At 41.5% G+C, this 13,937-nt stretch overlaps 1 protein-coding gene across 1 annotated transcript in view; it reads left to right on the plus strand.

The window, feature by feature from the left end:
• The window catches only part of GSR (glutathione-disulfide reductase), a 45,245-nt gene that overhangs the window by 17,676 nt on the left and 13,632 nt on the right, over positions 1–13,937 (plus strand). Inside the window, exons 3-7 of the mRNA XM_060136425.1 lie at positions 692–780; positions 2,313–2,382; positions 5,052–5,199; positions 8,069–8,123; positions 13,290–13,389. Coding sequence (XP_059992408.1) covers positions 692–780; positions 2,313–2,382; positions 5,052–5,199; positions 8,069–8,123; positions 13,290–13,389 — 462 coding nt within the window. The remainder of the gene's footprint in view (positions 1–691; positions 781–2,312; positions 2,383–5,051; positions 5,200–8,068; positions 8,124–13,289; positions 13,390–13,937) is intronic.

Raw genomic sequence — 13,937 nt, forward strand, 5'->3', positions numbered from 1 at the left:
GCGCACAGCAACGAAGACCCAAGACAGCCAAAAATAAATAAATAAATAAATAAATAAAAGTCATGTCTCTGGCGTGTCTGACAAAGAAGATGGTAGTTTGTCATCTAGAGTTCTGGATGCCGATTTCAATTCAGTTCTCGTGATGATCAGTTGGTTTACAGATTATAGGCTACATCCCACAGGAGACGCAGCTAACCTTTGAGTTCCACATGTCTGATTACATATATCCTTACAGGGACACGTTTGTAGTTAATAGGAATCCATTTTCTTAAAGTTTCCAGTGCTCAATTTTATCTAATAGTTTCCTTCTAAATCTTAAAGTTAACAGATGCAATTCCATTTCTTAAATTGAGCACAGAAGGCAAGGCTTAAAGAAATTTGAAACTTAAAATGAATGTAAGCAGTAGTAAATTTGAATGGAAGAACTGTGAGACATATAATATTCTGCTTTTACAGAGTATATAAACTGTGGAATTCAACAATAGAATTAATTTCCCCCAACATTTCAGAAGTCTCGCTATGAAATCTATCTGGTCATATTTCTGAAGTTTCTCTTTTAAAATGTTTAGTTTTGTTTGTAAGTTAAAGGTCAGTATCTTTATCTACTATTATATATTACCTTTCTGTAGAAAAAAATTTCTCTTTTTTCTCTGGACTCATGCACTACTGTCTTGGGTACTTTTTTTTATAGGTAATGTGGAACACAGCTGTCCACTCTGAATTCATGCATGACCACGTTGATTATGGCTTTCAAAGCTGTGAGGGTAAATTCAGCTGGCGGTAAGTGTAAACGCTGAGAGGGCTCTGTTTACAAACGTACATTTTTTCTTTCATAGTGAAGTAAGCCATACATTTTTTGAGGGTGTATTATTGTGGCAAAGTGTATATAACATAAACTTTTGGAGGTAAAGGATATGTTTTTGGCATTGATTGCAGTGATGACTTACTTGTGCATATACTTATCTCTAAACTCATCAAGTTGATACATTAAATATGTACAGCTTTTTGTATGTCAGTCATACATCAATAAAGTGGTTTTAAAATACACAACACAACTTGAAAGGTTCATTTTAGCCCTTTTAAAGTTGTCAATTCAGTGGCATTAGGTATATTCATAGTGTCGTGCAACCATCACCAACATCCATTTCCAGATTTCCACCATCCCAAACAGAACAGTGTACCTGTTAAACAGTCTTCCCTTGCTCCAAACCCCTGGTATCTCTATGCTGTTTTCTGTCTATGAATGTGACTATTCTAGGTACCTTATACAACATCTGTCCTTTTATGCCTGGCGTATTTCACTTAGCGTAGCACTTTTAGAATTCGTCCATGCTGTGGTATGTGTCAGAATTTCATTGCTTTTTAAGGCTGAATGCTGTTCCCTAATATTTATATACCACACTTTGTTTCTTTATTCATCCTTCAATGGACTCCTGGGTTTTTTCCATCTCTCGTCTATTGTGAATAATGATGCTATGAATATTGGTCTACAAGTCCCTGTTTTCAGTTGTTTTGGGACCGTCCCTAGAAGTGGAATTGCTGGGTCATATGGCAATTAATATTTAACTATTTTTGAAGTTTTATACCTTTTATTTATTTTTTTTATTGAGGTATAGTTGATATACAATATTATGTAAGTTTCAGATGTCCAACATAGTGATTCACACCTTTTAAAGGTTTTACTCCATTTAGAGTTATTATAAAACATTGGCTATATTTCCTGTGCTGTCCAATATATTTTTGTAGCTTATTTATTTTATATGTAATCGTTTGTACCTCTTAATCCCCCGTGTTTAACTTCTAAAGGAACTACCATAAACTTTTTTTTTTTTTGGCCACGCCTTGCAGCATGCAGAATCTTCGTTCCTAACCAGGGATCGAACCTGAGCCCCCTGCAGTGGAAGCATGGAGTCCTAACCACTGGACCACCAGGGGATTCCCTGCCATGAACTTGTCTAGCCATAAATTTTTTTTTTTAATTTTAGCATATTCATTCATTTATTGAGCAAATAATGAGTGGCCACCATATACTAGGCACTGTGCCAAAGCAGCTCTCCTTGCCTTCTTTGCAGAAAGAAATTTACGAACCTTGCGTGCCAAGTGAACATTCTCCATAGAGTAGAATAAGGGTTCTGCACATACGGAACGCAGACGGACACAGGGGAAGGTGTGCCTGTCTTTAGAGACACTCACTCCCAGGGCTCTTATGGACAGTCTGATTCTCTGCTCCGGCGTGTTCAGGGTCAGAGGCCCTAGTTACGACTGAAAGAGGAGAGTCCAGATCCTCAGTCCTGACTCCAGTTTCATTGCAGGGTTATAAAGGAAAAGCGGGATGCCTACGTGAGCCGCCTAAACACCATCTATCAGAATAATCTAATCAAGGTGAGCATGCCAGGTTTTGAACTTTGAGAAGAAGCTGTTCTCTGCCGGAGAACCAAATCTGACCAGACATAGCCTTTACATTTATCTCTTGTTTCTTTTCTTTCTTTTGTGATTACTGGTTTTGATATTGACCTGTAAGGATGTAAGTCGGACTTGGTAGGCCAGTCTCATTTGTATTTCTACGGAAAGTGGGACGTATGTGCCTAAGTCGGCGAATCAGGTCTCACCTGATGCCTGCCTGCACCTGTCTGACCCTCCACTTAGTTCCAGAAGCCAAGCGCATAAGAGCCTGATTATGTAACAAGGTGCCAGTTGATGGGTTAAAATCAGGACCGTTATCTGGCTGGAAACCTGCCATAGTTCGTCTGCTGAGAACACCCTCGTCCTTGGTGGCTAACTCTACTCAGGACACCATGTTATGGTTCAGAAGGACGTTTTTGTGCATGAAGTCCAATCAGGAAAATTGGACTTCAAAGGTGTGTTTGCCTTCAGCAAATGTATGTTGTCTTTTGCTCTGCTGGGGCTTTTCCCACCCTCATGCTTTGATGTCATTCCTCTTCCGCTGGACTGTACTGAAGCACCATCCAACTCTCTTTTTTCTTTTATTTATTTTTAATTAATTAATTTATTTTTGGCTTCGCCGTGCGGCTTGTGGGATCTTAGTTCCCCAACCAGGGATTGAACCCACACCCTTGGCAGTGAAAGTGCGGAGTCCTAACCACTGGACCTCCAGGGAAGTCCCAGCTCTCCCTTTTCTTGACAGTGTGACTCCCAGCACCCTTAATTGGTCTCTGTGGTTTCACTCTTCAATTTCTAAGACATCAATGTAGCTTAGGTTATACTAGATCAGTATATTTGGGATGGTATTTGGGCCACTGTAATCTCATTAGCACGTGTTTATAAACCCCTTTTTAGGGTGAGTTACTTGTACAGATGGCTAACCTCATAATTTTTATATCAATTCTTATCATTCATTGGGTTTATTTTTTTGGAGGGTGATATTTTCTGACCTTAACCCCCAAATTCAAGGGAAAGTATTTGGTCTTCAGACCCCTGTGCACTGAATTCAAGAGATTTTAAGGTGGCTAGACATGAAAATGAGATGCCATTTGCTATACTACAACACCCAAATAAAAAAAAAATTTTTTTAATGGAGCTAGCTTAAAGTACTTTTGCAAAAGAGATAGGAAAATTACTCAGGAAATAGCATTTTTTAATACTCAAAAATCTTGGTGTGTAGCAGAATTTACCATGACCTTATGGAAAAGGAATCACAGGCAATCCAGAAATTCAGAATAGGAAACTTTCTGTGAAATATCCTAGGAAATGAAAATAAAAATTTCATCAGTTTCTTCCCCAAGCGATTACCCATATTATTGCCACTCGACTCAGTCTCCTTTTTGTCTAGTACCCGGTAGGAAATCATTACCTCCTGAAGGAAAGTTTTTCAGGAGCCTCGTGGCTTTTGGCATCAATCTTGATTCACCTTGATTAAGCACGGCACCTGCAGAACAGGCCTGGAGGGCTGATTAGAAAGGAGGAAATAGCTCAATTCAGAACCGGGTATGTTCCAAAATGTTGCAACGCTCCATTCTGTGATCATGCTTACAGGATCCCATTATCCTTGTGAATTGCCCACATTTCTTGCCAGTATGTGTATCCTGGCAGGCAGAAGCTTGCTGGCAGTCCAAACTCAGGCCCAGGCACAGAGGCTGCCAGGAAGAGCAAATGAAGTCTGAGTTCTCAACACCTCTAGTGTAGAGCTTCAGGGTCATGGAATTTTGTGGTATTCTTCCCCCCTTCGTTTGAGAAAACAGAAACATTGCTTTTCCCTCCCTTGGCCAGAGTATTTCCTTTTGGCCTCAGCTCCCTGCACCTTTATCCTTTTGTTTTCTCAGCCTTCTTTCTTTCCTCCAGACACATCATTCTTCAGTGTGTTTTCATTCTAAGTGAGAAAGGCTTTCTCCTTCAACTCTTGGGGACAAAGATGTAATCTTCTTCCTTGTGGGAATGACTTGCATATATTTTTTTTAGTCTCTGGGTTTTGGCCCAAGATAGTCCCTTTGTTTTTTCTTACTGCATACTTCTAGCATCAAATGGCAACCCCCAACCTAAGTATCAATTAACAGTCAGAAGTTCTGCAGAAACTCGAATGTTGGAGAGTTGTCTTAGCATCAGCAAACCATAAATCACAATCCTCAGTAGAGAATGGAAAGATGTAAGAAGTTGCAGCAAGTTTTGTTTTGGTTTTTGGTTTTTTTGTTTGTTTTTTGGGTATTTTTTGACCGTACCACACGGTTTGCAGGATCTTAGTTCCCCGACCAGTCCTAACCACTGGACAGGGAATTCCCTTGTTTTATTTTTTAATCTTTTTCTTCTTCTTTTTTTTTATTTTATCAAAGTATAATTGAATTACAATGTTGCGTTAGTTTCTGCTGTTCAGCAAAGTTCAGTTATACATATATATTTTTTTCATGTCCTTTTCCATTGTGTTTTGTCATAGGATATTGAATATAGTTCCCTGTGCTATACAGTAGGACCTTGTTGTTTATCCATCCTATATATAATAGTTTGTATCTGCTAATCCCAAACTCCCAGTACTTCCCTTCCCCACCCCTTTGTTTTTTAATCTTAAGAACAGGCTAATGTGACCATGCTTCCTTCTCCAGTCCCACATAGAAATCATTCGCGGCCATGCAGTATTCACGGGTGATGCCCAGCCCACAGTGGAGGTCAACGGGGAAAAGTACACCGCCCCTCACATCCTGATTGCCACAGGCGGCGTGCCCATGCTTCCTCAGGAGAGCCAGATCCCTGGTGAGTCTTCCAAAGGCTTGTTATTGCTTGTTAACAATAGTCAGAAAGAATTTACCGTTGTTTTCCACCTTACAAGTCATGCCAGGGGATCTGCCCTGTACCAGTTATTTGTCTTGGACACATGAGAGAAGGTCTCTGCAGAACCTAAATGTAATTGGCCTAAGTGGTACCTAGTGACGGGGCAAAGGAAGATATTTCATCCAGCTCCAGGCTCAGACATACTACAGTAACACAGGGGGAAGAATCAGCAAAAGCCCCATCCTTCCCTTCTCGGCACAGCAGAGATTGTTTTCAGCCTCAGTTTGTCATGAGATATCTACTGTTTTCTTTAAGAGAGAGAAATCTTGTAGAGATGTAACTTCATCAGCTAATTAAGCCTTCTTATATGCATATTTTTCTCTCATATAAAGAATTAGAAAATTAAAGAAGTAAGGAATCTCCGAGACAGTCTTGTCTACCTTCGTATACACAGGGATGAGTTATAACATACTGCCTTGTTCTCTCATAGGAAACATTGTCCGTATCTTTTTCCCCAAGTAGATTATAAGGTCTTTGTGGATGGTGATCATAGTTTATACAACTTCTTCTTAAGACCCATGACCATGGATTGGCTTCTTACGACCCATGACCAACCTGAATTTATATGGAAAATTTTGAGTGTGTATGTATTTATGTATTTTTTTCTCTGGAGAGAGGATCGATAAAATTTCACCAGCTTTTAAAAGGGTTCATGACTCTCCAAAAGCTAAAGAACAACTACTGTAAAAAATGTGAAGATGCTGTTGTCAAGTAACTTAAAATTTAGTTGGTAAGATTGGATATACACATCTTTTTTTTTTTTTTTTTTTTTGCAGTATGCGGGCCTCTCACTGTTGTGGCCTCTCCCATTGCGGAGCACCAGGGAAGCCCCAGTTTATGTCTTTTTAAAAAGACAGGGAGACTGTACAGATGCACTAGGATCTCTGGAAGGACACTCAAAACCCTGCAGTGCCAACTCCCTCCAAGGAGAGGACCAGAGCTCTGGGTTGGGAAAGAGACCTGCTTTTCACTAGATGCTCTGTGGTGCTTTTTGAATTTTTTAAGATATACATTTATTGGGCTTCCCTGGGGGCGCAGTGGTTGAGGGTCCGCCTGCCGATGCAGGGGACACGGGTTCGTGCCCCGGTCCGGGAAGATCCCACATGCCGCGAGGCGGCTGGGCCCGTGAGCCATGGCCGCTGAGCCTGTGCGTCCGGAGCCTGTGCTCCGCAACGGGAGAGGCCACAGCAGTGAGAGGCCCGCGTACCAAAAAAAAAAAAAAAAAAGATATACATTTATTAATTTAAAACATGTAATAAAAAACAAATGCAAAGAAATAAAATAAAAGGTAAGTGTTCCAAGGTGATTGCCAGACAGTGAGGGTCGGGGTCCTCAGAGGTGGGACGGATTACTATGAGCTGTCATGGACCAAAAAGTCTTCCTGGGAAAAGGGCTTACAAATTGAGCACCATGTGCCGAAGAAGAGAAAGACCAGAAGAACCAGTGGGTAATAAATAGGTCTTTAAAGGACATTCAGTCAATTAAACCAGTTTTTCTGACAGTGAAATCTGGAAGCAAGTACATTGAACTGAAACTGGAAGAAGGTTGGGGCCAAATTGTGGACATTTATGAAGGCAAATTAAGGAATCTCTGTCATTCACGAAAACCAATTATTAATAGCCTATAAATGGGATAGTGACGAGACCTAAGTGATAATTATAGAAAACTAATCTGATAGTGATCTACAGAGGCAGAAGGCCAGTTAGCAAGTTGTTGCAATAGAATGTGCAGGAGGTGGTAATAGGTTCTAACTACAGGGTTAACGTCTGAAATGTGGTAGAAATACTCAGTTCAGCTCTGCAGACAGTTACTAAGCCACTGCTATGTGCCAGGCGCTAGGAGGAGAGGACAGACATAAGAGACACAGAAGGATGAATCGGCTAGTATATCTCATTGACTCCAAGGCACATTTAAAAAAAAATACTCAACACCTCTGAAATCAGGATGGGACCTTAATCATTGTGCATTGAATTTGGCGAAATGCAGTATTTTAAATAACCGATGAGATGGCCGTTGTTGAGAGAAGGAATTACGGATTGATAACTCAAGACTTTGGATTACTGATGGAAGGTAGTCTTTTCAGCTGAAGTGGTGAACAAGAGAGGGATATGGCTTGGGAAATAAAGTTAAGATTCTATTTTGAAAATACTGAGTTTGAAACAAAGTTAAATGGTATAGAAAGACAGTTAGAAATATGGAACTAGAACCTGGGGAGAAGGTCAAAACTGGAACTACACATTTGGAAGTCTCCCACAATGAAGGGAGAGTTGGTTAAAACCTTTGAAGGAAAAAAGCAGAGAGAAGAGAACCAAGGCTGAGCCCATTTGGGGGCGGGAGAATGAAGCAGAGCCAGCAAGGAGTCTATTCATGAGAGCTGAGGAGATGGGTTTTTTTAAAATTAATTAATTAATTAATTTGGCTGCCATTGGGTCTTAGTTGAGGCATGTGTGGTCTTAGTTCCGCGACCAGGGACCGAACCCGAGTCCCCTGCATTGGAAGGCGGATTATTAACCACTGGACCACCAGGGAAGTCCCAAGCTGAGGAGATCTTAATTCCTCAAAGAAATTTGATAGTTACTTAGTCGTCAGTACTCTTATTTCTACAGAGGAAATAAAAATGTTGACTCAGGGAAGATTTGATGGGCAGCTTCCCAAGTGGAGACTTTAACAGAACTTGTCGAAACAGAGAGTGTGATGGCTGAGAAAGTGTTTGGTTCGTCCATAAAATGTTGTGATTATTTTACAAGAGTAAACTCCATCTGTGTGACCTATGTTGCATTTTCCTACATAGGTGCCAGCCTGGGAATAACCAGTGATGGGTTTTTTCAGCTGGAAGAGTTGCCTCGGTAAGCTGCTTTTCTTCCTGACCTCCGTGTTCATTCTCCCTCAGTTTCTCCCAACACTTCTACCTCCTCTTCCCAACTATTAAATGTAGGAATTTCCAGAATTCTGTTCTACCTCTTCTCTTTTTATGACCTTGGGTCTCTCATCCATGAGTAGCCCGCAATAAATGACTCAAATCTTTCATGCTTTTGGTCAGAGGCCATTGTAAAATTTTTAGGACCAGAATCAAATGCAGGGTGGTTTTGAGAATAAACACTGAAGCCCTAAAACTGTTTTCTTTCTTCAACTTGATAGAGCATCAGTTGATAATGTGTCTAAAGTGATTCTGGTCTTCAAAGCAGCTGGTACAGAGGCATCTGGATAAATGAAGGCTCTGTCAGTCTCACAAAAATAGGTTTTCTGAAATTGGCCTTTATACATGTTTGTCCTCATAACCTTAGTAGACTTCTGTCATGGATTTAGATAACACAGAGAGAAAAAACATAATGAGGAGGATTGTTTCTCTAATTTGAAGAAGCTGCCAATTGCAGGCTTCCTTGATTAGAGGGGTCCTCCCTTCACCCATGATAAGTGATAGGGCACCTGGGAACTGGAGGAGGGACCCTGTTAGCCCAGAGTTTGGCCTTTATTTCCTTCTGAGTAGCACTCACCCTGGAGTCGTCATTGCTCAACTCTGCTGCTCTCTCGGCAGGTGCTGCCAGTGCAGTGGGAAGTCTTAATCCCGCGCTTTTGCATCAAGGCCTTTCTGGAGGGTGACTAATAATCCCTGCTTGTTCCTTTACCTTAATTCACCTGGAACCACAGGTGGTTCATCAGGGACAAGAGGGCATCTTGGCAATTCCATAGCTGCTGTGAAAATGTCCTGTTACGACATTCAGACCAGGTCATCTTCTGACTTTGAGAAAAGCAAACAGGCATTTTAGATTTGCTGTCTGTGGGGCAGGGCCGTGTGTTAGAGAGCAGCCTTTCTTTCCTCATGATCTGTTTGGTTTTAGGTGTGAAGGATATGAGACATGTGAGAATATATGCAGAAATGTGGTCCTGACTCATCGTGTTTAAATGATAACAATTCAGTCTGGACTCAAAGAAGCTTCATTCTAGATATCTGTCCATTACCTATTTTTAAACCATTTATTAAACTTGTGCTGGTAGCACTACAAGTTGAAGAAAGGAATGTATGCGTGGTATAAACAAGACTCTGAGAACATAGGAAAATGAATTAACAATTGGTATATGATTCTTGTCTTCTTTTTTTAAGACTCCTTTATCATTGTTATGTTGGTAAGTAAGTAAATAATCAAAGAAGGAACAAATTTATAGGCGAGGTAACATGTGCTCTGGGCTGTATGGTCCAGCTTTTACCCTCATTGGGCTTATGGTTGAGGGGAGGCTGGAGCGTGGAGTCTGTGGAACATTGTGGGACAAGAGGTTCTGACGGCCATAATGAGGGAAAGAGAAGTGCTCTGGGGACTCAGCAGAATATAAGATTGTTTCTAGGTGGTGGAGGGCTCCCAGGTATGGCTGCCAAAGTGTCTATGTCCTCAGGGTGAGCCACGGCCTCCCCCCTCCTCTCCTGGAGACTCTCCAAGACCAACAGGCATTGAGGGCACGAAGGAGATTGTGCTTGGTTCACAGTTTTTACCTAACTTACTGAGTTTTTCATGTACTGAAGACTGGTGTTTTAAATCAAGATACCAGGGGCTTCCCTGGGGGCGCAGTGGTTAAGAATCCGCCTGCCAATGCAGGGGACACAGGTTCGAGCCCTGGTCCGGGAAGATCCCCCATGCTGCGGAGCAACTAAGCCCGTGCACCACAGCTACTGAGCCTGCGCTCTAGAGCCCGTGAGCCACAACTACTGAAGCCCATGCGCCTAGAGCCTGTGCTCCGCAACAAGAGAAGCCACCGTAATGAGAAGACCGTGTACTGCAACAAAGAGTAGCCCCCACTCACCACAACTAAAGAAAGCCTGTGCACAGCAACAAAGACTCAACACAGCCAAAAATAAATTAATTAATTAATTAAAAAAAAAATCAAGACTCCAAAAGCCTGGATGTCAGCTCCCCAGCCTGAGCTTCAGCTTGTTAAGACCATGCCACTGTCTCCTCATTCCTCTGGCAGTCTCTGTATCACAATGCAGACCTTGAGAATGAAGCCAACATGAAGTGCAAAGCTGAGCATCTTTAAGGGACCAGGTCCTGACACATCATTGGAACACTTAGATGCAGCCATACCTGAAGTCAGGACTTCTCGGTTACATGAATCAATAAATTCCTTTTTTTTTTAAACCAAAAAGAAAAAAAAAGATTGTTTCCAGTGGTTACTTTAGTGGTACGAGGTGGACTAGAGGGGACTGTGGAAGCTGAGGGGGAAACACTGAGCTCCTTGCAGATTTTTGTCTCCTCTCTGAAGAAGCCAAGACGTTTCACACGTGTTTCTCGTATATCCATTCTGCTGGGAATACTTCTCCCAACCCTTGCCAGAGCTATTCATCTTTCAGGAATCTGGAGTGTTTCTGAGCCCTCTCCCCTGCAGGAACTAAGTGTTGCCCTCTGAGCTTTAACAGACTCCTGGGCATGTTTCCCCTCAGGAATTCCTCAAGGACAGGGATCGCTACCCATTGTGTCCAGTGCAATGCTTAACAGAAGTAGGACTTACATAAGAAATGTTTGGGGAAGAGAAAGAAGATGGAGAGAGGAAAGAAGAAAGTAAGGAGCGAAGACCCAAAGAAAGGAAAAGTGGTCAACATATAATAGGAGAGAGGATGGTAGAGATGGAAGAAGAGCTACTTCCTAGTTTCCAAACTAGACATTTCTCTTTTTATACACTGGGCTGTAGGATAAGAGCATCCTTACCTCTAATACATAGCCATTCAGGTTCATACCTCATCCCCCATCCAGACCATAGCCCTCTGAAGGCAGGGAGTCACAACATAGGTACCTTACTTGTAGAAGGTACTAAAGAAAGATTTCCTTCTTCCCTGATTGCTTTCTTCTTACCCAAGCATTGCACCAGTGGTAGGACCATGCTTTAGAGAACGCCAGCCCTGAAAGGGTTAGCTCCAGCTAAAGGGCACTTATTCTGTATGCTGCAGTGATTACTCTAGGGCTGGGCTTAGCTTCTCCACCATGGACTCAGACCTTCACCCAAACATTTATCTAGTGTTTAAGATGCTTTTTTAGACCAGAATTTATTCAGGGCATCTAGTTTCATTGCAGCTCTATGCTACAAGTTAAAATGGCTTGCTTAAATTGGCCTTTCATCATATTGCAAAGATTGATGGAATTTAGCAATGATCAAGGGAAAATACTGAGCCAGAGGAGAATAACGGTGGTGAGGATTGTGATGCCAAAGAAAGGAACAGAAGAGATATTTGAAGCAATAATGACTGTCACTTTCCCCAAAATTAATGTCAAACACCAAACCACAGATCCACGAAGGTCAGAGAACACTAAGTAGGATAAATGTCAAAAAACTATACCTAGGCATATAATTTTCAAACCGTAGAAAATCAAACAAAAAATTCTGGAAGAAGCCAGAAGGATGAAACACAGCTGACCTATAAGGGGAGCAAAGATAAGAATTACAACAACTCTTCAGAAACTATGCAAACAAGAAAGTGGAACATTTAAAGTGTTGAGAAGAAAAAAACCCACCAACATAGAACTCCTTACTCTGCAAAATTATCCATCAAAATGGGCGGACAGGGCTTCCCTGGTGGCGCAGTGGTTGAGAGTCCGCCTGCCAATGCAGGGGACACGGGTTCGTGCCCTGGTCCGGGAACATCCCACATGCCACGGAGCAGCTGGACCCGTGAGCCATGGCCGCTGAGCCTGTGCATCCAGAGCCTGTGCTCCGCAACGGGAGAGGCCACAACAGTGAGAGGCCCGCGTACCACCAAAAAAAAAAAAAAAAAAAGTGGCGGAGAAATAAAAACTTTCTCGGACAAGCAAAAAACAAAAATTGTGGTGCCAATTTTAGTTTTAGGTGTGAAGATCTCTGCATAAGGAATCGTCTCTAGCTTCAAAGGGTTTTTATTTCCTCTCTGAGGAAATGAAGCTAAATAATTTTTAAAACACCTAAAAATATATTTCCGTTCTACAGAAGGATATTTTCTACTTAAAATTACTGTATTATCCTGGATTGGATCTTGGGACAGAAGAAGGAAATGAATGGAAAGACAGGTGAAATCTGAATAAAGTCTGAAGTTTAGTCAACAGTAATGTACCAGTGTCAGTTTTTTTTTTGGTTATTTTTTTAGCGGTACTCGGGCCTCTCACTGTTGTGGCCTCTCCCATCGTGGAGCACAGGCTCCGGACGCGCAGGCTCAGCGGCCATGGCTCCCGGGCCCAGCCGCTGCGCGGCATGTGGGATCTTCCCGGACCGGGGCACGAACCCGTGTCCCCTGCATCGGCAGGCGGACTCTCAACCACTGCGCCACCAGGGAAGCCCGCCAGTTTCAGTTTTGACAACTGTACCATGGTTTATAATATGTTAACTTTATGTTTTTTTAATTGAAGTGTCGTTGATTTACAATGTTGTGTTAATTTCTGCTGTACAGCAAAGTGACTCAGTTATACATATATACACATTATTTTTTGTATCTTTTCTATTATGGTTTATCTCAGGACATTGAATATAGTTCCCTGTGCTATACAGTAGGACCTTGTCCATCCATTCTACATCTACTAACCCCAAACTCCCAGTCTATCCCTTCCCAAACCCCTCCGCCTTGGCAACCACAAGTCTGTTCTCTATGTGAGTCTGTTTCTGCTTCATAGATAAGTTCATTTGTGTCGTATTTTAGATTCCACATGTAAGTGATACCATACGTTGTCTTTCTCTTTCTGACTTACTTCACTTAGTATAATCTCTAGTTGCATCCGTGTTGCTACAAATGGTGTTATTTCGTTCTTTTTTTATGGCTGAGTAGTATTCCATTGTATATATGTACCATGTCTTCTTTATCCATTCATCTGTTGATGGACATTTAGGTTGTTTTTATGTCTTTGGTTATTGCAAATAGTGCTGCTATGAATGTAAGATGTTAACTTTAGGAAAAACTGGGCAGGGGGTATACTATCTGTACTCTCTTTTAAACTTTTCTGTAAATCTAAAATTATTCTAAAATAAGTTTATTTAACGATCTTAACCCTCTACTCTCATGGTAGCCGCAGTGTCATCGTTGGTGCTGGTTACATTGCTGTGGAAATAGCTGGGATCCTTTCCGCCCTGGGTTCTAAGACATCACTAATCATACGGCATGATAAGGTAAATTCTATCCTTTTCCTTGATGTGAATCTTTTTAAAAATCTACAGGGAGAATTTTCTCTTATGTTGTCATTAAATACTAGGGTGCAAACATGTGGAGCTGGTTGGTCTGTTCCACATGGAGCCGCTTTGAAGGCATCTGAATAAGGGCTTACATCCTTCCCAGCCACCAACTGCTAGTTGATGATACTGATTTAGATTTGATCAGACTGGCTGGTGTTTCCATCATGAAGTGGTAGATAGCATGCCTTAATACAACATACATCCTTAAATATAAATATTAGCTAAATTGAGCGAACTCTCAGGTTAATTTCTTATTCTGAAAATCAATTTAATATGATCAGATAGTGTTGGATTATTAACACTCAGTCAAAAAATTTACTAAATTCTTTGCATTAAAAGGAAACGTATCAAAGATATTTGCACACCTATGTTCATCGCAGCATTATTCACAATAGCCAGGAGGCGGAAACAGCCTGTGTCCACTGATGAACGGATAAACAGAATGAATATCCATCCCATGGGATGTTATTCAGCTCTAAAAAGGA

This window comes from Lagenorhynchus albirostris, chromosome 21 (genome assembly GCF_949774975.1).
Source record: "Lagenorhynchus albirostris chromosome 21, mLagAlb1.1, whole genome shotgun sequence".
Taxonomy (NCBI): domain Eukaryota; kingdom Metazoa; phylum Chordata; class Mammalia; order Artiodactyla; family Delphinidae; genus Lagenorhynchus; species Lagenorhynchus albirostris.